Source organism: Chlamydotis macqueenii, chromosome 22, assembly GCF_036417535.1.
Source record: "Chlamydotis macqueenii isolate bChlMac1 chromosome 22, bChlMac1.mat, whole genome shotgun sequence".
Classification (NCBI taxonomy): domain Eukaryota; kingdom Metazoa; phylum Chordata; class Aves; order Otidiformes; family Otididae; genus Chlamydotis; species Chlamydotis macqueenii.
The window spans coordinates 8,236,442-8,264,392 of record NC_141577.1 but is presented as its reverse complement, the minus strand read 5'-3'; the positions used below and the strand labels follow the sequence as shown (position 1 = coordinate 8,264,392).

At 51.1% G+C, this 27,951-nt stretch overlaps 1 protein-coding gene and 1 long non-coding RNA gene across 3 annotated transcripts; one reads left to right on the top strand and one right to left on the bottom strand.

The window, feature by feature from the left end:
* Nucleotides 1-3,302: 3,302 nt before the first annotated feature.
* On the top strand, nt 3,303-4,565 carry LOC147598125 (uncharacterized). Its single transcript, XR_015260904.1, has 3 exons — nt 3,303-3,592; nt 3,742-3,868; nt 4,486-4,565. It is a non-coding gene; the product is annotated as an uncharacterized LOC147598125 (long non-coding RNA).
* A 1,233-nt stretch (nt 4,566-5,798) lies between these two features.
* Nucleotides 5,799-26,373, bottom strand: YTHDF2 (YTH N6-methyladenosine RNA binding protein F2). Of its 2 annotated transcripts, XR_015260923.1 has the most exons (6): nt 26,160-26,373; nt 25,898-25,922; nt 25,404-25,483; nt 19,648-21,222; nt 9,475-9,689; nt 5,799-6,747 (listed from the first exon to the last, which is right to left on the bottom strand). XR_015260923.1 is itself a non-coding variant. In XM_086765061.1 (5 exons), exons 1-5 carry the CDS (start codon nt 26,184-26,186, stop codon nt 6,724-6,726), a joined length of 1,731 nt encoding a protein of 576 aa, XP_086621187.1. In that variant the 5' UTR covers nt 26,187-26,365; the 3' UTR covers nt 5,799-6,723. The 2 variants fall into 2 exon arrangements, 1 of the variants encoding a protein (XP_086621187.1); XM_086765061.1 differs by lacking the exon at nt 9,475-9,689 and having other exon boundaries at nt 26,160-26,365.
* Between the last annotated feature and the right edge of the window lie 1,578 nt (nt 26,374-27,951).

Here is a 27,951-nt window from a genome sequence, read left to right as displayed (position 1 = left end):
GGGCCGCATGTGCCGTGTTTCGGGCCGGGCGCACGCGCACGCACGTCCCGTACGTCTCGCAGAGGCGCGCACGCCGCCCGAGCCACCGCTGCCCCCTGGCGGGCGGGAGGGCGCGCGGCCCGGCAGTGCCCCCTGGCGGGAGAGCGCGGGGCTGCAGCCGCCGCGGCCCCAGGGACCGGACAGCCCCACGGACACGAACCGCCCCCCCGCGGCCCCCCCCGCCTCAGGGGGCCCCTCGGGGTGCGAGGGAGCAGGCGACCCCCGTGCCCTTCGGGTCGCAGGAGGCCCCGGGCACCTTGTGCAGGTCCTGCTGGTGGCCGTCCTCCGCGTAGAAGAAGTCACCGGCCGGCTCGATGGCCGCAGTGATGTCCCCGCGCCGCTGCCGCCTCAGCTCCTAGGACGGTCCCACGGATGGAGCCCCCCATCCCACCGCCCCACGCCACGGCATCCCCACGCCGGGGTTTGTCCCACACTGTGGAGGGTGGTCAGTGTCCCCAGGGGGGATCGGGGGGATCCCAGTGTCCCCACCTACCTGCTGGTACGCGGCCCTGCTGCGGAAGGCAGCTGCCTGCTGCGTCGGATGCAGTGTGTAGATGGCAGGGCCGTACTGGGTGCCCACGTCCTCCTGCTGCTGCATGCCTGGGGTGCGGGGGGCAGCACCCAGGAGGGGGTTATAGGGCACCCCCTGGCCCCACCTTCACCCATGGAGGGTGGGATGGGGAAACTGAGGCATGGGGGGGAGGTTCTGCTAAAAGGGTCGGCTCTGCGAGCCCCCCACTTGCAGCACCAAGGGATGGAGATGCCCAGGACCCCCGTGTTGAGGCCATTTTGGGGTTAAGCCCCTCCCAGACCAGGGTTGTGGGGCTGCCCCAGGGCTGCAGTGGGTCCCATGGCCACCGCCCAGGCCCTGGTGACTCGTCCCTACCTTGCGTGGGGTTGTGGTTCTCCCAGAAGACTTTGAGAAGCCCCTCGTAGCTGATCCGCTGGGGGTTGAAGATGACCCTCACCACCTCAGCGTGCCCCGTCAGCCCTGCCACCATGGCCAGCCCTGCAGCGCACCCTCACCACTGCCTCCTGCCCCCAACCTCCCACCGCCCTGGGATGGCGGGGGGGGGGAGTCCCTGTCGCAGCCCCTCGGTACCTGTGCGCACGTCGTAGGTGGGGTTGGGGGTGAAGCCTCCTGTGTAGCCCAACTGGGTGGAGAAGACCCCCAGAATCTTCCAGAAGAGCCACTCTGCTCCCCAGAAGCACCCCATGCCTGTGGAGAGGGACAGGTTGACCTCATTCAGGGGTGGGGTGGGCTGGGGGCGTCCTGGGGGTGAAGCCCCCCTTCCCTGGCACGGGGGAACCACTCACCGAAAATCACCATCTGCATTGCCGCTGGGAACGGCGGGAGCATGGGCTTCTCGTTGTCGGCGTGGGTACCTGTGGTGGAGGGGGGGGACATGGGGTCAGGACCCCCAGCCTGGCCCAAACTGCAGCCATTTCTACCCTCTCCCCCCACCAAAACCAGGCACCCCCCCCGCTGGCTCCCATCTCCTAGCAAGCCCATCGGTTGCCATGGCAAACATGTGCCCCCTCCCATCCTCAACCCACGGGAGATGTGGGTGCGCACAGGGATCCCACTGCCTCACCTGGCGCCCCGGAGGAGGAGAGATGCTGCTCGTGGGCAGGGGCTGCAGTGCAGGGATCGAGGGGAGTCACTCCCTACTCCAGGCTGCGCTCCCCCCATGTACCAGTCCCCCATGCCAGCACAGAGCATCCATGGGGAGTTCACAGACATCAATACCAGGGCTGGCACCGGCCACCCAGACACCATCCCCCACAAGCAAAGGGAAGCTGAGACCCAGCCACTCATGACACTTGTGGAGTACAAACACCCTCCATGCTCCTCACCTCCAGACCCTCTGTGTGTCCCCCCCAAATTCCCTGCAAGGATGGTCCCCAGGAGCAACCCGGGGGGTTACAGCATTCCTGGGGGGTACAGAGGAGCCCAGCCCCTTCAGCACCCCCAGACACCTCCAGGTGATGGTGAAGGTGGGGGGGGCACTAGGATCAAAACCCCCCAGCAAAGGGGTCCCACCACCACCCTGCCCTGGACCTTTCCCTGCCACCTTGCTCTGGGGACAGGGCCACCCCCCAGCACCGACACCCTCAGAGCAGCCCCCCAAAACCACACAAGGGTGCTGGGGGGGCTCAGCAGGCTGCCCCCCCATCCCTGTCCACAGGGACCCCCCTGCCACACCCAGCCCGTGCTGGTTACTTGCCACTGGCACTGTCGGGGCCCTGCCTGGCAGAGCCTCGGCGGGTTTGGGGAGCACCCTAGCAGCCAACATGGCCCCCTCAGAGATGGGACGTCCCGCCGAGCCCTGCTGCCCCAGCGGACTTGGGAAGGGAGCTGGGAGGGACATTGGGAGCGCTGGGAGGGAGAAGGGTGCAGGAGGCCAAGCCTGGCCGCAGGAGCAGGGTGAGCGTGGGGGGCACGGGAGGGGACGTCCCACTTTGTCACTGAGACGCAGGGACACAAGGACAGGGTGCTCAACTCTTGGATCTTCCCCATGTCCCGAGGTCAGGATGGGGCCAGGGCAACGAACCCCAGCTAGGGGTGGCCAGGGGTCCTGGGGCAGCGGGGTGGAGGGGTGATCCTGTGGGACACGGGCAGAGTCCCCGCGTGTCCGGTCAATCGTTAACGCACCTGCAGGCCGCGGTGCCCAAGGTCACCCCAGGACAGATCCAGCCCTCCCATGCCCCCCCCACGAGTTGGGCTCTGGGCCCCCACAGCTGCGCTGGTCCTGGGTAGCACCCAGCACCCCAAGGCTGAGGGGGGGTCCCAGCTCCTGGTCTCCACCCAGAGATGCTCGAGGATTGCAGGGCATCTGAACCCACCGCCGCCTCGGGGTGTCCATGAGGACACCCCCCATCCACGCACCGCGTGAGGAACCGTCCCCAGACCCGCTGGCGGTGCACAGCCGTGCAGAGTGGTGCAGAGCAGCGCGCAGCCGCGCAGGAGTGGTGCGCAGCCGCGCAAGGGGGTGCAGAGCTCTGCCCAAGCGTGCGCACCCACGCAGGGCGGTGCAGGACAGCAAGCAGCGGAGCACGGGAGCCCTCCCGCGGCGATCCCCGGCCCTGCTCCCACCCGCGATCGTGACCCGCCCACCGCTGCATCCTCCCCGGCTGCCGCTTGCACCCGGTGCAGGGCTTTTTGCTTTTGCCTTTTGCATTTGCAGCCTTGAGGCCTCAAGTTTTCCAGCTTTTTTTTTTTTTTTTTTTTTGTCAGTCATAATGGGGAGATCTGAGAATTTTCCTTCTCCCAGCAAATACTGGGAATTTCCTTTTTCCAAGCAAATAAACCAGAGTGGACGATGCTGACAGCAAAAGCAGCACTGGGTGCTCAGCCACAGCACAGAAAACTGCTGCTCCAAACCCACCTACCCAATTCTGCTGCCGCCAGGGTTCCGCGGAGCTGCGTTTCCTTCCACAGGGTCGGGGTGTTCGCGAACCCCCAGTCAGTCCCCTGCGAGAAGGCCAAGCCCAGGTTTATACAACTTCAGAAACTGCAGCGGCAAAGGGGTTTTTCTTTTGGTGGGAGCAGGTGAGCACAGCCCCCACCTCAGCCTGAAGCATCCCAACCCGTTCCCAGGGGGAATTCACCTCCCTCCCTCTGTGAGGGAGCAGGGAAAAAACAGCCCAGGGAACTGTGTAAATATTTTATCTTTTTAATTTTTTTTTTTTTTTTGGCAGTGGTAATTACCTTTTTGCTCTTACCTGTGCCACGCTCACCAGGAGACGGCATCCAGTTACGATTATGGGGATTTTTTTGCCCATATCCTGAAGTCTGGCAACAACGGAAGCCTCCTCAGCTGTACTGGTAAGTTCCCCTTTTCGTCCCAGTTTAGACCAGACTGAAATGGTTCCCTGCTAGTCCTGCCTCCGAGTGTCCTCGGGAAGGCCAGCAGAAGCAGCTACCTCAAATCCACACATCAAACATCCACTTTTTCCCCCACAGCCCAGCGACCCCCTTTTCCCATGACTATTCCTACCCTCCAGGGCATTCACTAGGCCTCTTCCTCTTAAAAAAACCAAACAAACAAAACCACCCTCCTACCATTTAACTTTGGGCCCAGTTTGGGTGTTATCCCTTCTGTTCTCCTCCAGAAGCCCGACAGGTCTCCTAGGAGGAGCACAGCCAGCAGCGATGTCCAAAACTACACATTTTTCTCTCCCCTCTCCAATTTGGCATGAAACGGGGCTATTTCAGGTCCCTGGGCACACCCGACTCCCGCCCTGCTCCAGCTGGTTTCCATGGAAGTGATGCCACAGTTGAAGGTGCTGTGGGATAAATTCTGCAGGGAACACAGGCATCAGGAATGCAACATCCCAGCAATGCACCTGCTTTGCTGTAAAAGATGGGGGGGGGGGAAGGAAAAAAAAAAAAAAAGAATATGACCTGTGAATAAAGGTTTTTTTTTTTTTTCTTACATAAAGATAATTGCAGGTACCACACCTGGATCTGAAGTATTGTGGTTTTCAAACGGCATCATCCTCTTCCTCTCCTGTCTCTCTTGGGTTCTCTCTTGAAGACCAAAAGGGGGAACAAGCTGGGTCTGACCAACAGCAAAACCAAGCATGCAAACACCTACCAGGTGCAGCGTGAAAAACCTCTCTCTGGCTTTTTTTGTTACTCACAATTAAGATTCTCTCAAAAGCCAAACTGATTAAAGGCCCAAATTAATCAAGTCAAGCTTTCCGTCCTTATTTCCTCCAGCTTTGCAAACAACACAGGTTTTATGCTCCCTCTGAAAATGCGTGAGGACACCAACAAAGAATTTGGGTTTTTGGCCAGCTCAGAGGCAAAGAGAGGCCAAAGCCATCAAAGAACTGAGAGAAGAGGAATTCTTCCGGAGAAAACAAGTAAAATCCCAATAAAATGCAAATGGCCACACAAGGGCTTTTGACACCTGCAAAAACACCAACCTGCGCCCCCCAGAAAGCAGCCCGGGTCCTTACCTGACACGGACAGGGCTCTTTGGAGCTAGGTTTTACTTGTTTGCTTTTCAGAAGCAAGAATTAGTTAAAAAAAAAAAAAAAAAAAAAAAGCACACTTTGGGTGGGTGCATACAGGGTGTGTGAGTGCCCATGAGAGCAACGGGAAAGCGAGGCTCACCAGGCTCATCTTCTGCCCAAGGTGAGAAGAGCAGAGCTGGCAGCTGGCTGCCTCCAGATGTTTCCCAGCTGTGATTTAATAATTAAGATATTTTCAATATAGCGCAATTTTCCTTGACAATGACCCATTAAGTATTGACAATTAAAGCACCGTTACTGGCTCAGGCAGTAGATTTGTTTGTGGCTCTCCTATTCCCTCTGAGCTGCCAAAACAAGAAAGGATTTCTCCATTCTTTACCTCGAGCAGTTTTCCCAGGAGAAGTCATCTGGGATGCGTGCGGGTGCCTGCCTTTCACACACGCCTGGAAGGAGCGGATAATCACCAATTCACCCAGGAAACGGGAATGAATCCTGAACAGCGAGGCCAGCTGGGCACTGCCCCTCCGCAGGCAGCCCATGCCGCCGGCCATCTTCCCAAGTCAAGGAGCGAAAGCAACCCCAAGGTGCTGGGAAGGAGCCCCAGAACCGCACCAGGACAGAGCCGCACGTCACAGCAAGGCGAAACCTCACCATCACTCATTATTTTAAGGTATTAACACCACAGCGAAGCCCCGAGTTGCTGTGCAGGGGGGAAACGGGAGGTGCGTGCCCTCGCTACGCCGTCGCAGCGCTGAAAAGGGAGCAGCAGACAACAGTGATGCTTAACAGGATCTCACATTTATTACTGAGAAGTGATTAATGGTGAAAAGAAAGGCAACGCCCATTCCTCATTGGCTTAACAAGAAACAGAAGAAACATATTCACTACACATTTTACAATATTTCTTTTTTTTTGTCCAAAATTCATTTTCCTGTAAACAAAACAAGTTTTTACCACTGTTCTCAGCTTTCAAACCAAATTAATCCAGACTTAATCTGTAAATCTGTATAATGCACAAGAACAGAACATTTCTTAGGACTCCTAGTACTTGACTTTTGAGTAACCAAGGGTCAGAGAAAAATGAACCACCTTTAAGACACAACCTCGTGGACAATTTCTGTTCAATTCTTCTTAGGCCAAAACCCCAACTTCCTCGTAGAATTCCTCCTCTTCCAGGCCAGGGAGGGGACAAGAAGAAAATAATAATAATAAAAAAAAATTACTCCACGTTCTGCGGTGGATGTTACAACTCGGTGTTCCAAGTGCAAATGTCAAAACCAGGGGAAGGAGGCGCGAGGGGATGGAAGGAAGGGAAGCGGCGGGGTTTAAAAATTACAGAAAAAAAAAAAGGCATATGCCACTTACGGACTTTAAAAATAAAAAAAAAAACATAGTAAAAAGACAAAAAACAAAGCGAATGCTCTGAAATCACAACAAAAGCCAAAAGGGGACAGTTTTTACCTACACTCTACCTAGAAGGGATTTTTTTTGTTGTTTTTGTTTTTTTAAGTCCTATGTCTTGTGAAATTCCAATACTTTTTTTTTTTTAAACTGCAAATTTGTAAGAGTCTTTTTGAAGTCAATGAAATTAAGAAAAAAATGTCCTAATTCTCTCCGGGATATTTTTTGCTCTTTCTTTCTCTCTCTGAAAGATGGCTGGGATGCAATCTTTGCTGCAGTCTCTGGGGGAGGAAGGGCCTTTTACTTGACACGGCCTTGGCGTTCCTGCAAAAGAAAAGACGACAACGTTAGCAGAGAGCAATTTTATTCACCGCTTTCACACATCAGTGTTTCAACATGCGGATCTGCGATGGAGACCTGTCCCACGTGAGCGAAGTCCCTGGAAAAGTATTTCTGTTTGCAAGGGAGGTGCAGTGACGGCGTACGGCACTGCTTGCGCCTGCCAGCTCCTCACGTTCCCCTTCACAAGGGATGGTGCTACTGCAGCTTTGCTCCCCGCCCTCTCCTCTTGCTCACGGCAGCATCCTTCAGCAGTTATGGGCGCCCTCCATGCTAAAAGTCCAACAGCATAAAAAGGAACAAAAAACCCCAAAACAAAACAACAAAAACAAACCTACCACCAAGAAGGACAAACTGAGGAAGAATTGGTGAAAAAGGATGGAAAAAAGACACCTCAGCCACCACCAGGCTGGAAAACAGCGCCAGGGCAAAGCGGAGCTCTGGCTGGAGAAGGCTTAAGCAGCTTTGGGAGCAGGACTCGGGAGCGCTGCGCGGATCAGGCAGAGCCCCTGCATTGGGAAGAAGGAAAAGGAAGCGAGGAACGAACGCCGGGGCTCACAGCAGAGCTCTGCCTGCGCCCAGCTGCTGCCGGAGCACCCCCCGGGCACTGCGGGTGCTGCACAGCCCTTGCAGCTTCGCCTGAACTCCCGTGTGGGCACCCGAGAAGACTGCAGCTCAAACGCAGGGAGTACTGACGTCTGCCTCAGTCTGCAGGGACTGAGATAGCCCACAGCCACCAGCAGAACACCACCGATAACTCTGAAACCTACTGATGGCATCTCACTCGAAAACCAACAGGTTCACAAGGGTCACCCACTGACTGCTCCCGCCCCCTCGGTGTTCACCCACCTCTCTCCCCCAGCACTGAAGGAACGTGCAAACATTTGCACCGAGCTGAACAGGCCGCACGGCACCAAATACACCCAGGCACCAAGGGCTGCTGTACTCCCTCCTGCGCTGAGCGCTACGTGCCGCAGTCTCATCTCTGTTAAACCCAAACAAAACCCCACAGCATCGCACGGAAGTGGGTCTGGACTATCCCAAAGGGTTAAGAGATGCTGCCCAGCCACGTTCTAAGTGCTGTTTCCAGATCATACAACACCAGCTCGAAAATAAAACCTGTCAACAGCTAAAGGGCTCTTGGCTGATGCTCCTCCCTGCCCCTTCTCCAAGCACAGGCAAATCCCTGCAGTCTCCCGCGGGAAGAGCACTGCGTTTTGGCTCTGGCTCCTGCGCTCAGTGGCAGAGCGAGCTCGTCACCACCAAGAGATGCCAAGTCCATGCCGCCTCCGCTGCGAAGCAACATCTGCAGAAGGTGCCCGCTGTAGGTTCTCCCTTGTGGTAACTGAGCGAGAATCAGCCTGTCAGGGCTCTGACGAACTCAAATCTGGTTGTTTCAGCTCAGGATGGTTCTCTGCAAGTCTGCTGCTCTGCCCGCTTCCTCCTGCCCCACGTTAACCCGCTGATCAGAGGCACTTTCCCTTCCACCACAGCAGCTCGCGGGCACGGGGAGTGCACAACCTCTGCCAGAAGCATGCAGGTTGCTCGAAGAAATAACATCCTCTGCCACCACCGCTAAATCCATGGAGATATAACAGCATGTATGGCCATCTACTCTTAGAAACCTTCCCAAAAAGGGAGGCCTTGCATCCAGCTCCAAACAACACCGCAGGCTTTGGCAGCCGCTCAGCCACACGCACAGGGTGACCCAAGGAGGCTTCAGCTCCACTCCTCTGCACAAGCTGGACGAAGCAAGCCCTGTGTGAGACCAAGCAGAGATTGCCTGCTGGGGAGAGGGATGAGGCAAAGGCAGACATTCTCTTCAAGAGTATTTGCCCCACAGAAGTCGACTTAATTCTCCTCTTCTCCAGTAAGTTTGCCCAAATCTGTTACAGGTGCTACTCGCTGCTAAAAAACCACCACTGCACAACAGCAAAATAAAGCCACCATGCTGGGAAGCAATGCCAGTCCTGAACACGAAGTAAAACAAGCGCTGCAGGGAAAGCCACAAATCAAAAGGAAGGTGCCAAGCCCCGTTCCTTCTCTGCTGGCTGGCTCGGCAGCCAGCGCGTTATGTTAAACAGATGGTAACACAACGCCTTCCTTCCGGAAGAAACTACGACTGCCTGAGCTAATGCCTCCGTCTTCACAAACGCAGATGCGGGATAAGCCAGCTGCTAGGCTGAATCATCCCACTCTCCGCCGGCTGCCAGGGCGAGCATCCTGGGCCGGCTGCAGCCAGTGGCTGAGGGTCCTGCTGAGCGCGTCGCCCCATTAGCTAACCAGATGGACCCCAGATTAGCCACTTCTGCTCCCCGCCGTGGAGGTGAGGCTGTGCATGGGTGACAGGGAGCAGGAAACAGGAGCCAGGCTTGGTGTAAAATTCCCCCTCAAAATCCCAGTGTGCCAGAACAGAAGGTACCATCTTCCAAAGAGGCTAGAGCAGATATCCCCGTGTTCCCAAGCAAGAGAGGGGACCAGAGACATGCCTGAAGTGAACATCTTCATTTTAAGGTGGATTATAGCCCAGTTTTTCTCAATCCACTCTTCTGTTTAAAATCTCCTGCTATTCAACCTCGAAATACCGGTGTAGAACTACTGCTGTCCTCCATCAGCACTCCAAACAGCGTGAGGAGCTTGCCACAGAAAAACGCAGGATGACACCTAACTGCACCTGCTGAAGGCTCTCGAGGGGCTGACTTCAACACCTACCTCGAGCTGTCCTTCCTTGCCCTCCGCAAAGAGCAGGGCTTTAGGCACAGCCAAGCCTCCCGCCCGGGAGACACCGAAGCAGCCAGCCAAGGGCCTGGCCGAGCAGGCGCTGCCGAGGGCACTGCTGCCAGGGAAGGAACAGCTCTCTGCTCATTTCAATATTGCTGCTCTTGCTCTTCTCCAGGAGATTCACAGCCTCTCTCTTGCGTCTCCTCCTGCAAAAAGGAATAACCAGGGCCTGAAGAACTTTCACACTGATCTACCAGCCCAACTGCAGATCCCATGAACGCTTCTTGGTCCTCGGAGTGTTGTGGAGTAATAAGCGAGCGTCCAAGTCACAGCAAAGCAGCAAACAGATCTACAGAACACACAGCAAAGGTCAGCAGTGTTGCAAACGTTTGGCCTTCCTGGCTCATCCTCCTCCGAAATCACGGGTTACAGGATGGTGTAACCCACAGCCCACCCAGCCATGGGACAGCCCGGAAGGCAGAGCGGCATCTGCATGCACACGCTGGGCTTTGCTCTGGCATTGAGTCCCTGGGGGGCAAAGAGATTCCATCAGAAAGTGTTTTGCTCTCTGCGGCTGCACTTTGATCAGATCTGGGCTGTGTCTTATTGATCCATGCGGGAGGAGGAAGAGAGACACCAGCTCAGACTCTCATCCCAGGTATCAAATCCCTCAGCAAGCGGAGGGGCAGGAGCACAGCAGCACTGAAATGGCTGAAGCGCAAAGCAATACACCGATGGCTAGAAAGACACACGCCGTTGCTCAAATTAAGTGTTGGCACATCATTGCGAGCGTGCTTCTGGGCCGGCGCTGTTTAGAGGCACCGAGCTCAGACAAGGCAAGTGTGTGTAAGCAGCAGCCCGCTGTAATCATCCTGCTTAAGCCACTTCAGTCAGGTCATCGCTGTCCCCAGGGTGCTGCAGCAATGTCACAAACCAGGCCCTGGTAACAGCAACAGAACGAGCTAGTGGAGAAGGCTCATGAGAGATGATGTTATCTAGTCACACTGCGGGGAGCCAACAACAACAGAAGGCTCAAGAGTTTGTAGAGATACGATGACAATAGGTGATAACGCTACGCATTTGTTCAGAGGCTCCTACCTTGATTAACAACCAAGGTTGATCCTCAACACTCCTCCAGCAAGGGTAAGGATGTTATTGCCACACTGCAGGTGGGGAAAAGAAGACTGTAACGAAAGGAAGGACCTGGAGAAGAACCAGGAGCATGGCTCCCAGCTGTGCAGCACACAAACTGTGGTTTATTTGGTCCCATCTGACCTGGAGCACAGTGTAGCAGCCTGAAGACATCAGGCAGGCCAGGAAGCAGTCTCAAACTGAGAAGGTCCTACAAACAAGGCATCACTCTCCTAGTATGTGCCCACAAAGGAACAGCAAGAGATCACTTCATAAGAGTTTGGTCTGTGCTACCAGTAGCATTCCCCAAAGGGCCGAGACACCCAGCCATTAAATACTGGCCGGAAGATGCACACATGCAACTCTGGCTCATCAGACACCTTGCTCAACAGCCCGACTCAGCCCACGATGCCTGCTCAACGATGTGGCATCTTGCTGTTTGAATTCTCCTCCCAACACTGCTGCCCATCGTGCACTGTATGCAATCCTAGCAGCAGGATTTCCACATGCCCGTGTCTCTGAGGCAAATGTCTGACTTGTCTCAGAAACCAGGAGTTAAAGCAGCCCGTTGCCTCAGACATGCCCAGCGCAGCCTTCCCAGCAGGATCAGCTTCAGGCTGGTCACAGTCAGCACAGATGATGGACGATGCACCACTTTCTTATGCTCATCTGCTCCACAAACAGCCATGAGTCCTGATTTGTAAACCAAACATGAGTTTTTCCTGCTGTCAGCCTTAGAAAGCCACCGGAGTTACAGAGAAAAGCTCAGCCTAGTCTGCCTCACCTAGGAAAGCAAGATGCTGGGTAAGGAGGACACAGAGCGCCAGGACTTTCCCCCTGCTGCGGGTTTTATACAAGCAAGGAGGTCCCTAGCTGTCAGACACCAGCAGGCACGCTGCTGATCCCCAGCATCTTTCAAGGCACCTTTAAAAGTGATGCAACCCATTGCAAAGAATGAATCTCCTCTTGCTGAAACACGGTATTTGATGGCATGAATAAGGCAGCCCCACTCCCATCAGCATTTATCGTTACCCTCCCATGGAGAGCTTGGTCCCACAGGGCAAAACTCTTGCAGGGAAAAAAAAAAAAGCAAAAAAGCTAAGAACATATATGAATATTTAGAGCAAAGAGCAATGCAGAGCAGCCTGGGACTCCCAGTGGCATTCCATGTGAGGGCAGCCGGGCTCCTGCTAGTGACTGGAACTGGACTTGCTGGCTTCAGAGCTCAAGCAAGATACCAACACACGTCCTTTCAAGGCATTAGGAAGGAAAAAAATTATTATTGTCTTAAATCAAGGAGTCTTTATTCTTCCCTGTCACTACAAGAGAGGAGTTTGCCATGTTTCTTCCTGCCAACACTTCCCACTTGGGCAGCTCAATCTCCTCACTACAAAGTAGGGCGCTTGGCTTTAACCTACCTGTCCACACCAAAATCCTCACAAAGCAGGGAAGAAAGTGACTAGCATGGACAGAAGTAATGGAAATAATTAATTGAGCATTTACCAGAGGTTCACTCTGAGCATTGTGCCAGTGTTTTGACCTACACCAGATACAGTGTTTTGTTTTTGTTTTTTTTTTTTCTCCAAACAGACCAGGGTTCCTTCTCATTTGGGTTCACATGAAATGTGTTTCATGACTTTGCTTACCTTAAATTGACGCTCATACCTTAAGTATAAGCGCTGGAAAATGAGTGCCATATGATTCCTTAGAAAAGGAAGGGCTCTCACTGTAATGTTTCAAAGCCTTCACTGCTGCAGGGTTAACGGCACCTTTGTGCTGTCCCCTGTTACATCATGCAAGCATAATTCCAAGGACTGAATGATCTTGTGTGGAAAAAACCTGTGGAGCTTCACTGGAAACTGTAGATCCATAAGAGATCCAGGGAAGGGAGTGAATAATCATAGAACGGTTTGCGTTGGAAGGGACCTTTAAAGGTCATCTGGTCCGACCCCCCTGCAAGGAGCAGGGAAATAAGTGACAAAGTTTACTGATGACACTAAGCTGTTCAGGGTAACAAAAATAGCAGCTGACTGTGAAGAAATGGAGTACTTTGTGAGAAAAAGCAGTTGAACATTGCAGTGAATTTGGTCTGTCTGGTTTAGGTAAATCAAATGACACACGTGGGAAAAAGCACTGACCTAACTCCAACGTGACAACTCCAAACTGACCATTAACAACTGGGAACACAAGCTCAGGGTTACAATCCATAGCTCCAGGAAAATGCCTACCACCAAGAAAAATAAACTGCAGTCAGAAGAGAAGATGGCTTTATACAAACCCAAGCTGCACCTCTGTCCCAAGTCATGTGGAGCTCTGTTCCTCTCCATCTCTACAGGCACGCAGAACTAGAACAGGGTCAGAGAAGAGCAACAGAAATGAACAAAGGACAGAAGGGTTTCCATCTACAGAGCCACTGCGCTCTAGCTCTCAAGCTTGGAAGAGAGACAACTGCAAAAGCACAGCAGGTGCAGAGGAGACACTGAAATCAACTGCTCACCAGCTCTTCCCACACAAGAACTAGGGAGCATCACACGAGGCAGGCTCAAAGCAAACCAAAAGGATGTGTTTCTTGATACAACACATAATTAAGCTAAAGAACGTGCTGCCGCAGGATCTTGAGGATGCTCAACGAATGCATCAACACCTTGGACATGAAAAGAAATCATGAGCTCTTGAACATAAAGATGTATCTTCCGGGTCAAAGAAATTCCTGAGTCACAAGTTGTTAAAGGTAAAGAAAACCTTCAGCAATGGATAAACATGTGTTTCCACTGTCCTTACAGGCATTTTCGCTCGACCATGTTACTGTTAGCTGCACATAGAGCTTTTTACTTGGAAAAAGAGAGCAAGGATGCTTGAGTAACGTCTACGTGTCCATCAGATCAGCGGATCTCACAGCCACAAGGGAGGTAACACTAGACTGCACAGACTTATGGTCCGACCTACTGCAGTTTGAGGCTAAAATACCACCTGCATCTTGAACAAGGCAGAAGAAACACTTCATCCTACAAGAAACCCAGACGATATTCTGTATTATGGAAGGACAAGAGGAGATCTATTTGCTTACCTCTGTCAACCACGAAGAGCTGAATTCACAAGCTCAAGTAAAAGAGCCAATACTCTCGTAGCCCGCTATATGTAGCCGCATCTTTTTGCCACTCAAAAGGGAACACATAGCAGTATTCACTGGACAGTTTTGTATTTAAATTATTTTTTTTTTTCCACTTTAAAAATACCAAGAAAATGGCATCTGAATCGGCTGAACCCCAAACCAGGCTGGCTTGCAACAGCCAAAAGATCGATGATCAGGACTTCATGATTTCTTAAAGATTTGCAGATGATGATGGGAAATACTCTGAAGTTATTTTACAGGAGATGGCATCGAATTACAAACAACAGAACTGAGAGAGCAGAACCTTCCCCATGTGTACCGATGCACACAGGGAAGGAAACTAAAACAGCGTGGTTTCTTTTCTCCCTAGGATTAGAAGCAAAAGACAGTTTTAGGTAGATTTTATCGAAGTCTTCTAAATTAGTATTACATTACAAGAAATAGCTCTGCAGTTAACCACACACAAAAAAAGCTCAGCATTATCCTTTTACTGAAACAAAATTCTAACGATATGGAACCAGAAATGCTGTCTTCATTTCCAAGTTCTTGCTGAAGAACGACTTATAACGTCCAAATGCTTTATTAACTGCTCAAATGCACTATTACATGACTTACAGACAATTAAAATCCTCACACTGGGCAGCCAGTCACTGGAAGGAGTGACAATCAACTCTCTATCCCGGTCATCAGCTTGGATAATGACAATCCTCGTTAATGGAGAGTTCTCCGGGTCACTTTGCTACAGGAAAAGCAGCGTGGTGCTGCTCTAGCTGGTGAGCGTCCAGGTTTCGCACCACTAAGGAACTGGTTTATAAAATCACCAAGCTGTAAGATTGTACCTGGCAGTAATTGTACTAACAAGAATACCCAGGAAAACGAGAGGGCTCTAACAACTACGGCAAAAACGATCGCACAGTACAGAACAAGAAGCTCCCTAAATGAGTACCTGTCACATAACACTTTGCAGGAGACAGAAAGAAAGCGACTTCTTTCAGACACCGGAGTGTTACAGAACTACATTTTTGTTAATAACAAGTGAGGAACACTGCGCATGAAGCTATTCTGGATGTACTGCATATGTACAAGGCTCACTATCGATGTACTTCAACAGTTTTCTTGGGATCCTAATCAGCTTTCAGCAGCGTCTCGTGACCTGTTGCACTTCTGCGCCAGACAGAAAATCCAGGGGACTGAACAAAACCGTGTCCCGGTGCTTTCACTCAACAAAATAGCTGGCAAATACTTCTAAGGAAAGTTACTTTTTCTGGAGAAGTAGGTGTTAATAAAATAACCCGAAACACAACGCCTGTGTCAGTAGCTATTAACCTCAGTGTCAGTAAGTTACCCAGAACTCTTGGGGAAAAAAAAACAACAAAACCCAAACCCTTCGCACTGTTTCTACAGAATTTGCCAGCCACACACATGCAATTTCAGCTCAACTGCTGGGAAAAAAAAAAAAAAAAAAAAAAAGGGACTTTGTTCTTCCAAATTTAAGATGTTGACTTGAAGTCATCAGTATGTTGATAATACATGCAATTAACATATTTATAAGGAGGATCAGTTCAGGGTACTCTGCAACTTGGAGCTGAAATCTCCCAGCCAAGGAGAAGACATCAGGATAGGAGGGGGCATGAAGCTCTGCCCCACACCAACTGTGCAACAAGTCTCTTGGGAATAATTCCACAAGAACAGGATGTGAAACAAACTCCCCCTGTTCAAGGCCGTACCTCTGAGAGGTGCAAAGCCTCCTCACTGCGCACGGCCTGCACTGCGTCTGGCCCAGTAACTAGAGAAGAACTGCTGAGTCCCATTACCAGTTCCCAAAAAACAATTTTACACAGTGCATCTCAACAGCTCCTTCAATCAACTGCAACAAGTCGACTTTAAACATCATCTTTTGTAACATTATGTATAATATTAATAAAATGTTCTATTAAAACATTATTTTAAAGACTGCTAACAAGACATTAACAGCGAGAGGCAGGGCTACGCTCTTCCACCACCCAACTTCCACTTCACTTGCAGTGAAACGGCTCCCAGCTGCTCCCGTTTTACAGAGGAGGAAACAAAGTTCCCTGTCTTACAGAAGAAAACAAGGATTAGGGCAACAGCTAAGCCTTTGCCTCCGATTTTCTCCTGCCTTTAAACAAAGCTAGAACACAACCAAACATATGCGAGAACACCCAAAGTGCTTTGTAGTGCTGGCTTAAAGATATCATAAGAACACGGCACTCCTTATGTCAAACAGCCAGTACCGAAGTGCTAAAATGAGCAGGATGGCTTCTGCTTCCTGGGCAAACATATGAGCAGGGACACTATTAACACTCCTTTAACCAGCAGGCAGTGCAGCTGAGACACAAAGCAGCGCATTTCTGGAAATAACAGCTCCAGTCTGGCAAATCACACCTTTCTGTTTCAAGGCTGGTATACCTCAGCACAAAACACCCCACGAGAAACCACCCCATCCTACGCAGCTCGTCCTGACTCAGCGCCCACCAAAGCCCCAACACGTCTCTTACCCACTGCAAACCTGACCGAAAACTGAGCACTCTGGTCCAGGAGGGGACAGGACAGGACTGGTTTTCATGGAAAATCCTTCCTAAAATCCCTAGAACCTGCAGGTAGCCAAGTCCTCCAACGCTCAGCAAGGCAAAGGGAGAAAAATATCAAAATGAACTTCCTTTAAGTTGGCATTCATCACTTTTCCAGAAAGCACGAGCTGTGACCCTTTCACATGCAAGCAGATTGCTATCTAAGATCTTTACACTGAGGTCACTGCAACATTCCTAGAAATACAAGTGTATTACTACAGGCTAGGGACTTGTTGGTTGTTTTGTTTTTTTTTAAAAAAAAAGATAAAATAGTCCTTATACAGAAGAAGTCTGTGACATGCTCTGCCACAAAAGCAGCTGTTATGGGTTTCAAGAAGTCCTGAATTGCTTCAGGTAGGATCGTACTGAGAGCCAGATTAATCACTTTGGGTCAGGAGAACTTCCAAAGCTTTTTAAAAAAAATGGATTAGTAGAGCAAAGCAAGGCACTCAAAAGAAATGCAGAGCAGCCTCTGAGGACAAGATGAGCACAGGCAACAGAAAAGGACAAGCAAGAGCATGATTTCAGTGTTCACTGCTGAACTGTTTACCGGCCAATGTGAACAGCACAAACACCAAGCAAAGCACTTTTCATAGGATTTCTTGGAACTATTTTAGGGGATTCCAAAGAAATGACTCTACCAGTGAGAAGTAGAAAAGAATACTCAAGAGTTCCCAGACTTTCACAAGAGCTTGTCCATCTGCTCCGGGAAGAAGCAGGAACCAAACTGCAAATCAGACAAAGCTTTAGGTGAGCTGGAAGCCAAGTGAAACAATCTGCAGCTTGCTACGAGTTCAAAACAAGTCAAACCTTGATACATTTAAGCTTCAAGGAACAGGAATGCAGAACACATCCCAGTCATCCAAAGACTGGTGGCAGAGACAAAGAGCTGGTAGCAACAGGAATTCCTGACACAAAAGCAGCTGGGCAGAGTGCAGGCAGGGAGCTGCACCACCGACGGCTGCCAGAGCGGCATTTCTTTCCAGTGCCGCAGCTCTCGTTTCCGATATATTTTTTTAATCCAGGTCATTACCTGAGATGCTTTAAGGCAGACATAGCAAGCCTTGGGTTACTTTGCCACCCACAGTCCCAGAGTAACCATCAGCATTGACTTCAGGAGAAAAAAACCTCTCCTTGAGGGAAAATGACTGCTTCTCAAAGAAACCGTGAAAGAACAGTTACAGAAACCTCAACCATCTTCAAGGCTGCGTCAGCGAGCAATCGAGGAGGTCAAACTTGCTGAAAGAAAGACCAAGTCACTTCCTCTGTGCCGGATGTTACAGGGCAGGGGCCCTGAGCATGCAACAAAGAGTGAGTCAATGGTAAAAAACAAACAGCAACTGTATAGCTGCAAGACTCCCTCCGTGCCTGTAAATTCCAGAGACATATGACTAAGTTTCCTTTCAAAGAAGAAATGTTTTCCTAATCAACCGCTTCTGCACTGGAGTGCCACACGGAATCAACTCAAACATCACTTAGAAAGGAGGAGCGGGCACACTGAACATCCATGAGCTTCTGCCTCTGCCCCTCAGGCACTGGCACATCCCATAAAAATTGAAGAAAGCAGCGGAGGAGACTTCAAAATGCAACTGAAAAGTAAAGGTGGTTTACAGTTTTAAGAAAATTGCTAACCCATATTTTTAATACTTTATCCATTTTCAGCCATTACAAACAACTTGCAAACACAGCAGCCTTCCAGCAGGAGAGACCATCAGTCTGCCCACCCTTCCACGAGCCTTCTCTGCTCTGCTGCTCTTCCTTCCGCCTGCTACCTGCTCCCATTTACCCAATATTAACTCTCCTCATCCACCCAATGCCCACCTGCCCTCTGAAAACATTCCTTCCCTGCCTTGCATTCTCCCACTGCACCAAGGTGTGTCCCTCTCGCACTGCAAACTGTTGCTCCCGGAAGTCAGATCTGGACAATACAGAAAGTTCCACTTCCTATGATGTCCTGCACAGACTAGATTTCTGATTGCAGTCAAAACCTCAGTTAGTAAAAGAGAAATCATCACTTCAGTACAGCTGGGTACCAAGTGGAACAATTTTAGGATGTGAAATCACATAAAATATTCAGGTTCTCACAAGAATGAAGTTTACACCTCCACGTCTTGCAGTGTATTCCTCCCTTACAGATTTTCTTCAAGTGTTAGGGTACCAGTTGCAAAACGTGACCACCTTTGCGTATGGGTGATGCTATTTATACAGACAATGCTCCAAGTAAAATAGATTTAAAAAATGAAAACCTGCATTCACCACCACGGTGAGCAGCTGCAGCTCCCAACTCAGTTCTTCAACTGCTGGGTGGAAAAATTCCCTATTGCTGAAACTAAAGGGACTGTCAGAAAACTTGGCGAACTCCCAGAAAGCTGTGCTAATTTGTAATTACTGTTTTGATCAAACACAAGCAAGACCCCTATTGTGGGCAAGGTCAGCCACAGGTGACTAACACAGCTGTACCCAAGTAAGACTCAAGGCCCACTGGCCACTGATTTTTGAGCAGAATTCTCAATTAGCAATCCTCCTGTTAATGAATCAACGATGACAGCAGGCTTCGAGCTGACGGACCCGAGCGGCGAGCCAGGGCAGCTGCAGGCAGGTGGCAAGCACAGCTCACGTGCCATGCTGCTGGGCAGTGCCCACGCAGGCGACAGCAGGGCTTCACACACAGCAGAGCTCGCTGCCAAGAGGAATGGCACGACCCGCTCCGCATCCAGCGGAGAGAGGACAAGTAGTCATGGGCTTAAATTGTAGCAAGGGAGATTTAGGTTGGGCATTAGATAAAGCCTTCGAACAGGAAGGATAATTAAGTGTAGGAATAGATTGCCTGGGGAGGGACAGGAGCTCCGGTTCCTGAAGGTTTTACAAGCAGTGGGAAACATCTGTCATGCTGACCCCACTTTGGGTAGGGGGCAGATCAGGCGGCCATTCAAAGAGCCAGCTCTGTTTTCTAACAACTACCCAAATCCCCCAACTCATCTCCTGCTTTATACTGCTCCGGTTCAGGAGCTGACAACAGCACAGGAATAAATTTTGTTGAGAATACAGAAGGCTGAGATTCAGAGCCACCAAAGGGCCGTTGATTGCAGGCAGGGCCTGGGCAAGCCTCCTCACACCGCTCTGCCGGGGTGCTGCCACCCATTTCCACCCCAAACAGAGGCTGCCACTGGGCAGCGGGTTCCACGTGCCAGCCCACAGCTGGCTAAAAAGCAGCCCGATGCCCACTAAGCTTGCTCACAAGCCCTGAGGCCCTGGATCTAGTCCAGTGCAAGGCAGCCGTCCTCCATCTCCGGCCCCACAGGACTTCGCTGAGACAGACAAACACATTACCTTTTTAACGTTTTCCTCCTCCTCTTGGCGTTTCTCATAGTGTGAGAAGTCATCGAAGATGGAGGTGGTGTGCTTGTAGGTGGCAATGATTTTCAACACCTGCTTAGCCTTTTCCAGAGGCACCTCCTGAGTGTCCCTGGAGTTGGTCACTGGTTTATTCTCGTTGTTCTCTAGGCGGATGTGCCGCAGCTGGCTGTTGGGAACGTCCTTCACAAAAATCCACCTGACATCAAAACGTCCCTTCCACTTGTCCTGGGACCACACACCCGCACACGTATTATAGTCCACAGCAGATTTCATTTCTGCTACTCCGCAGAAGTGACCGCTACCGTTGACACTGAACAGTAAGTAAACGGGGCCCTTCCCGTTCATGGAGCGATAAGCTGCGTCCAGTCTCTTGTTGCCGTGCTCTGTACTGCACCAGATGTTGTATTTAATGGAACGGTGGATATCGTCCTCAGAGTAACTCTTAATGATGAAAACCCGACCGTGTTTTGGGTTCCAATCAAAATCCTTGGGGTTGTAGTTGTTGATGGATCTCAACTTCTCCAAGACCGGGTGCGGCTCCGAAGGAGCAGAACCAGAACTGGCCTGAGACTGTCCCACTCCATTACCGTCCACCCCATTTTGACCAAACCCGTTGCCACGATTACGAGGGGCAACCCAGCGGGTGGGCTGAGCCGCTGGCTGTGGCACAGGCAGCTGGGCTGGCTGCGGCAGTGGCTGGGGCTGCTGCCCACTTGAAGCCTGTGCCACCGGTGTGCTGTTATTGATCTGCTGACCTACGGGCTGAGGGGACACCTGGGCTGGCTGCTGTCCAATATTCTGAACTAAAGCCTGCGATGGGGCTTTTGCCACAGGCCCTTTGTTATCCCAAGTTCCAATATCCATGTTATGTTTTATTGGAGGTGGCGGAAGACTTGAACCTGCAATGCCATTCTTGGTCTTCAGCTTGGGCTGCTGCTTAGCGGGTTTGCTAGCGATGTCAGCCCACGAGGTCGGCTTTGGAGGAGCGATAGTAGCTGGAGGCAAACTGTTAGATGCCACAATATTATTGGTAATGGATCCGCTGCCGACAGCCGAACCGACAACTTTTGGGACGCTGCTTGCAACATCTGTGCTGCCCAGCTTGAGAGCGGCCATCCCTTGGTCGATGGTGTTCATGCCAGGAGCCTTGTTCAGAGTCTCATTAGCAAAGGCAGATTGCCCGTCAATCATCGCTCCGCCCAGCGAGCTAGGGGCGTAGGCATAATTGCTACTATAGCCAGAGCTTTGAGTAGATTGTCCCTGAGAACTGTTATTCCCCCAAGCCGAAAAGTCAATCCCACTTGGAAAGAAGTTAAAGCCGTGCTGCCCGAGAAATGGAGTGCTGCCAAGGGCCCCTGGCTGCCCGAACATCGCGTCTGGGAGAAAGTGCGGCTCCCCGTTGCTCAGCTGTCCGTAAGAGGTTAGGTAGGGCATGGGTGGGTCACCCCCTGTTGACCAGGCAGCTTCACCCAAGGAGTAGGAGAATCCAATGGAAGGACTGTAGTAGTTCGGTAAGTAGGAGTCAGACATTGCAGTGTATGCATTATTCTGAAAAACAAAAAGCCCAAAAAACAGGTACTGAATAGTTAGAATGAGCTGAATACATTTCAAGGGACCAGGAATAAAAGCCATCTTAGACTTCCCGTGCCCCACCTCTCCCTACCTTCGGGCTGGGCAGACAAACAGGCCTGGCCTTGAAACACCTCCTTTGTTAGAAGAGCTCTAAAAACTGTTTCATTGCCAGAAAGATTAAACACGAAGGCTCAGCAAGCTTCCCGTGCTGAGATAGGAGCACACCGTGTTCCCGATGCATGGTGTGGGACCGGACTGCCCCAGAGCTCCTGCTCGGGCTATGAAAACAGTAACTTACCTGGCATCCAGATATTATCTTCTACTTTTTGTAGCTTCTACCAAAGAGGGCTTTTCTCACCTGGGTAATGTACACATCTGCCTTTATTTTGCTGTTCAATTGAGGGAGGGTCTGGGGAAAGGATCCAGAGAGAAGAGGAATATGGAGGAAAAAGGTCCAGTGGGACTGCACTGCCAAAATCACTAACTACCTTTCACACAAGTCCCTTCCTTAAACTCACTACCCATAAAAACAGCTTTATGCCTCCAATTTCAAGTTTCACAGCTCAAAATATTCCAAGAACCTGCGAACGAACCTGGATTTAAAGCCTCATCCTGAAAACACAAACTGCTCCAGTGCTGCAGGCACATCCTAAAAAATACCTGGAAATGGAGAGTAATCAATAGGGTTTCAACAGGAGCCTTTTATAGCACGGTGACAGCAGCAGCATAAGAAAGCAGGCTTCAGATTCAGAAAGGAAAAAACTGCTGCTCCACGCCTCGGTTTGCCTTTTAACATCCAAGTAGCCTTTGGGTTACAAAAACAAATGCCTTATTTTACAATTAGGAAACTCTCAGACATCACCAAGGTTTGCTCACATGAAAAACATCTGTCATTTTGCATTCAAACCAATGTCCCCTCCAGGGAGCGGTTAAAGCCACGCTAACGGACATTATCATCCAGTAATTAGAACCTAGGTGCAGACAGCCTCCTGCTAAACAGCCGCTTGCATGCCAACCCAACGCAGATGAGATGAAAGTCAGGTTCAGCTCCCATGTAAAAGCTTGGCTCGCAGCAGGCTCTACTTCATTTTTTCATTGAATCATGTTTTCACGTGCCAAGTGCAGCTCCCAAAGGACTTTGTGCCGTACTAAAATGAGCCTCTATGGAGGCTCTCAAGATGGCTCTGGCACCCTCCAGGCAGGTTTGCCTCTCCTGAGTTAAAGGAAAGCAACAGGTTTGGGGCTACCCCAGCTCCACCTTTACAAAAATTAACAGGAATTTAGTATAATGTGTTCAGAGACAAGGTTTTAGTTGTATAAAACACCAGAAAACTTTCCGGGCCACTTCATGGTGTGATTGCATGAAAACTCAGAGGCATTCTCGCTAGCCTTGCTGTTTTACCAGCGAAGGGGTCTCAAAAGCAAATTAGTAACAAAACTAACTCTTAGCCAGGGTACAGCTTCACTAATTGAGGAACTCAGTCCTGCTACACCCAAACCAGCGAACGGTTTTTAGGGCTCCATCTGTCCAAAAGCACAAATACTGACACTGACTGATTTGTAAGGCAAATGAAGGAACTTAAACTATGAATTTGAACCAGCAAAGTCTCCTCAAAAGACAATCCCTTCAATTATACGAGCAACAATATACCATCCTGGAAATTAGCTTTATGGAACATAAACACGCTGGCCCGCACCTAAAACCCAAGCCCAGCAGTCAGAGAAACAGCTTCCTCTCCGCAAGCTTTTCCCTGCACGATGCACACCACTGTCAGATTAAGACCTGTCCCCTTGTTACCTCAAGATATTTCCTTACATGCCGTTAGATGTTCAACTTTGTGAGATGCTTTAATGCAGCCTGTAGAGTATTCACAGCTATGCTCACGTAGCAAGGAGGGAGCAGAGGGGTTAAACAACAGCGAGCACCACCAAAGCCTATTTAAGAGGGGCCATTACTGTTCGCTACCCGAATGTCTGGAACTATGCTTTGCTCGCTCTGCTACCCTGCACTCGCACAACTGACACAGCTACTGATTAGTATGCAAATAAAACTTCACCGGCTTTTAGCTCTCCCCGATGACTAAGGCTTTTTGTACAGTTATTTCCTCAAATTCAATATTCCGCATCACCTCAAGACTAGAAGGAGGGTTTAAGCTTACCTATTGTTGTTGAGCTTTTGTTTTTTTAAGCTGTTGAAGAAGCACTGTGTATCTGAGCTCCGAGATACACAGTAACCCAATTTACTAGGCTGACAAGCTGGAAACAGCCACACCTGAAACAGCAGTGACTGAATGAAGAGCCAAGAAACTTTTCAACTTGGTTACCTCACTCTTGTGTGGAGAGCTCAGAAAGCTATTTCAGAAACTGCTTGTGTTACACTGCAGCGGTGGGCTGCATTTAATTCCTGTTCTGAGCCGCGTCTCTAACTCCCTCTCCCATCTTCAGAAGAGAGGTGCACACTTTGATACCTTCGTATTTTCAAGCCTGGCTACTTGGCTCAGCAGAACCATGGTCCCCTCCAGACTGAACCCTGGGGTTTTGTTTTCTACTATATCGAGCGTTAACACATGGCTGAGAACTGACAAGCAACGCACCATGGCGAGAAACTGAGATAAAGTTACCCTAAAGTTCCATTCAAAGTTAACAGAGCAGTTTTACCTCACTCCTGCTGAATTTACGGAGCAACAGCTTTGCTCCACCTCCTGTGGTGCACTCCAATGGCTTCCTTATTTTTAAAAGGTATTTCTACCAGTGTGAAACATGCAAAAAGAAACTAAATATTCAAAAGTTCTTCACTAAGCATGCAAAATAGGGTAAAATATCACGTTGCTTCTAACATTATAGTAACCTGCCCTCTCTTTAGGAGACTTAAATTAAACTACACTTTGCAGGAAATACTTTCACATTCAGAAGGAAGCTGGAAATTGGTGATGTTAATTAATTAGAAAAAAACCACACCATTAAATGATGGCTACTAGGAAAGTGGCTAGTTTTATTCAAGACTCAAGAAATTAATCACAATCTTGCCCTATGCAGGTCAAGTTTAGGCTTATAACTTTTTAGGGAGCTGAATGCAGGAAATTACCTTGATGGACAGGCTGAATACTGAAGATTATGACCAGCTGACAGGACCTTAAAGAATATTTAGCCTCATATCTTTAGTATAAACTAGGAAAATACTTGTTGAAAATTTAACTGAGGGAGAAATCTGTTCCTGTATTCCAACAAAACATGCATAACTTGTCTGAAAAAAATACACTGATTAGAAAGAGTGATCAAAAAAAAACAGGAAGGGAAAACCAGAACAACTTATTCTGTGATTTTTACTACTCACAACTGGAGAGGAAAGAGAAGCCAAGAGAATGAACTAACTGCTCCGGTGCTACTACAGATGTTTATCTATAAGACTCACATCTAATCAGCTGAACTCCATCTGTTATGTGTCACTCTCCTACTGCTCACTGAGAAAAACAAACAAAAAACAGTTAACAGTGGAGCTAATCTTAAATAGAAAACTAAGAGGAAAAGTATCTGGAAGTCTGACTTTCAGGAGCTGATCACAAGCTCTCCAGCTCAACTTTTAACTAAAGTTCTCAAAAAGTCTTAACAGCCTTTATCATATGTGTGTCTTGTGGGTTTTTTTGGTGAAAAACAGAGAAAACCCCGTGACACGTATTTTCAGTTTAGTCAGTGGAGAGATAAGAATGTTGATAGTATCCTCCAAAAGCTCTCGGAGTGTAACCGCATCGCGTGAAGCAATTTCACAGCATGATATAGTGCATCTCCTCGTACAGTATAATGAGCCAGAAACCAGCAAGGAAATAAGGTCACAACAGTAAAACTGAAAGAGCAGAAATGGTGTTCAGCTCATTTTTTTCAATGTAACTGTCTTGAAGTTACCAACTGTAGGAAGTCCTTACACCCTCAAAAAGTTGCTAAAACCTTTATACCTCACCCACCACAACCTAACGGCATTCAGTGTCTTCTGCCTGCAGAAAAGCCCGTATAAAACAGCATATTACGGTAAGGAAGCTGGCAAACATCAAAATGCAGTAAGTGGAGATGGGTAAACACAAAGACGCCAGATTCGCCTTTGCTCGAGAGCGGCAGGAAGCCACCGGGCTCTTGGCGCTTCCTGTCTGTCAGCAGGTACTCACCGGCCGGGCCTGGGGACTCAGGTAGGGTTCAAAGTCATCGTCATTTAACCCATCCTTCTGATGCACAGATCCGTTTTGCACTGAGGAAGAGATGGAGAGCATTAGAAAGAGCTCTGCTGGTAAACTCGAACATTTAGCAACTTGAAGCATTTAAAGGCAGACCTTGTGATACAACTGTTGCTCGCTGGCTTAGAACGTAACACACTTAGCCCGACAGAGAGTGGAAAGACACCTCACTGCCGCACAAATGCTCTTTAACCGCAAACTCTCCCCAGCCCCAGCACCAATGACAGTGTCCACAGCCCACGGTTTGTTTTCCTGCCGGCCACCCCGCTGCCTAAAGCCACCCAGACCTCAGGACATGCCCGGCAATTTTCGGCAGAGATCCTCCCCATCCCTCCCCCCCGGGCACGCTCCCCGAAGGCACGACTTCCCCACAGGATTCCCCCCTCCTCCCTATTTCCCAGCCCTCCCCGCCGCCCCTGGGCTCTCACCTTTGTTGCCTTGGCCCTTGGGTCTCTGGCGCCGCATGGGAAGGGAGAGAGAGAGGGAGAGCGGTGAGTCAGGGAGCCCGGCGAGGCCCGGCCCGGCCGCGCCGCAGCACAATGGAGGCGCGGCCCTGCCAGGGGAGGGAGGGCCCCGGCCCGCCCGGCCCAGCCCGCGTCCCCGCCGCTAGGCCCCAAGCCGCGGCCTCGCCTAGCGGAGCCGGCAAACGGTGGAGGGGGAAGGCCGGGCGGTGGCGGCGGGGCTTCTTACCTGCTCCAGGAGGCTGCTGGCCGACATGGCTCCGCGGCGGGGGCTGCTGGCGGGGCGGGGCAGCGGCGGCGGCTTTGTCCGGGGCGCGGGCGCGGCGCGGCTGCTTGGCGGCCTGCGAGGGGCCCGCGGCGGGTGCCTGGCTGGGGCGACGCTCTAGCCACCACCCCGCCCCCCGCCCGCCCCGCGCCTCTCCTTCCGGCCCGCGTCTATGGTCCGGGCCCGCGCCGCCTCGCGCCCAGCACGCGCTCCCCTGGCCGTCACGCGGCACCGCGCGCGCGCCGCGCTCCCAGGCACAATGGCGGGTGGGGGGGGGGAAGGTGGGAGGGGAGGGGGGCGCGCAGTGCATGCCGGGCCGGCGGAGAGAGCGGCGGGAACAGCGCCCCCCCTCGGCCGGGCGGGGGTATGCGGTGGGCCCCGCTCTTAAAGGGCCAGGCGCCCCCGCTGCCCAGCTGCGTTTTTCCAGCAAAAACGCCCGAGGGGCCGACCCAGAACGTTTGGCCAAGAGAGGGGCGCAGGGGAGGGGGCCGCTCCCGGTCCCCAAAAGGTCCCCGACCTCCCCCACTCAAAGGGCAGGCTGGAGGGGAGGCTGCTGGGCGCGGGGGGGAGTGCATCCCCGCTCCAAAATCCACGGGGCCCGGCTCCCGCTGCTCTTCCCCAACACCCGGCCCCGCTCCACGGCCGCTGAAACGCTTCCCCGCCGGGGCTGGGGGGAGGGGGGCGCAGCAGCCGCGACCACCCCTCAACGGCTGCCTCCGGGCCTCCGCCTTTCGCCTACCCACGAACAAACCGTTGAAGCATGGTTCGATTTTTCCTTTTAATGCAAAAAAATAGCCAAACACATCTTCCCCCTCCCCGCCCACCCTCCCCAGGCGTGTTTCCTTTGCTGTTGTTTTGCTTAATATTTCCAGCCAAGCAGCTCCCCCCCTCCCAGCCCTCCCAAACCTCCAGCACCCAGCCCTTTTCCCTCCTCCCACCGCAGCGGAGCCAGAAGGGACCCTCAGCCACTAAAAAAAAAAAATAAAATAAAAGAGGGAAAGAGGGAAAACAGCAGAGCGCGTGTTATTTCAGCAACGTGCCAGTTCCAAGATTATAGGAAGAAAGAAGAGAAATACAAAAATAAAACCACCAAACAAGTAGCAACAAGCACAGAGCAGCCCCAGCACATGGTGTAAACAGAAGCTGCCCCGGATCTCAAGTCCGGCTCTCCCGGAAAGCAAGAGCTCGACATGCTTTGTACACCCCGAAAGGTCCCTGCGGCGCTGAGCGGCCAAGGGGGAGGTCGTGGTTTTAAGCCAGAGTTGATATTTTTTTGCCTTTATGCAACAGGCTGAAGTGATCTCAGAGGCTCCTTGCGGCGTTTGTAGCACCCAGCCCAGCCAGGCGGGGAAAGGAATGGGGGAAAAAGTGCCATGGGAAGAGGTGGGATTGGGATACGGGGACCCCAAGACCGGCGACAGGAGGTCCCAGGGCTTTGCAGCTGGGAAACCTGGGCAAGGGAAGAGACGGAGCAAACAAATGAAAAAAAAAACCCAAACAAACATATAAAAACAATTTGTGTGGAGGAGAGTATGGACAGTAAAGGCAGGGTTACTGTCGTCTTCCCCAAAGCAAGCATAACAATAAAAAAATCCCAGCTGAGGTGACAGTGAAGAGTCTGCAGAATTCCCTTCCCTGGGGGAAAATAAAAATACAAATGAGGTACCTGTTCCACCCCAAAGCCATCATCCCTTCCCACAGTCACATCAACACTCCAGCCACGGGTTATTGTCTCTCAGAAATAAAACAACCGGGG

Excerpts from the sequence above, each read along its gene's own strand:
- YTHDF2 (XM_086765061.1), bottom strand. The coding sequence starts at position 26,186 with ATGTCGGCCAGCAGCCTCCTGGAGCAG. Across the intron at positions 25,484-25,897 it reads CAAGGGCCAAGGCAACAAAG|TGCAAAACGGATCTGTGCAT; the intron begins GTGAGAGCCCAG and ends TCTCTTCCTCAG. Across the intron at positions 21,223-25,403 it reads TGAGTCCCCAGGCCCGGCCG|AATAATGCATACACTGCAAT; the intron begins GTGAGTACCTGC and ends TTTGTTTTTCAG.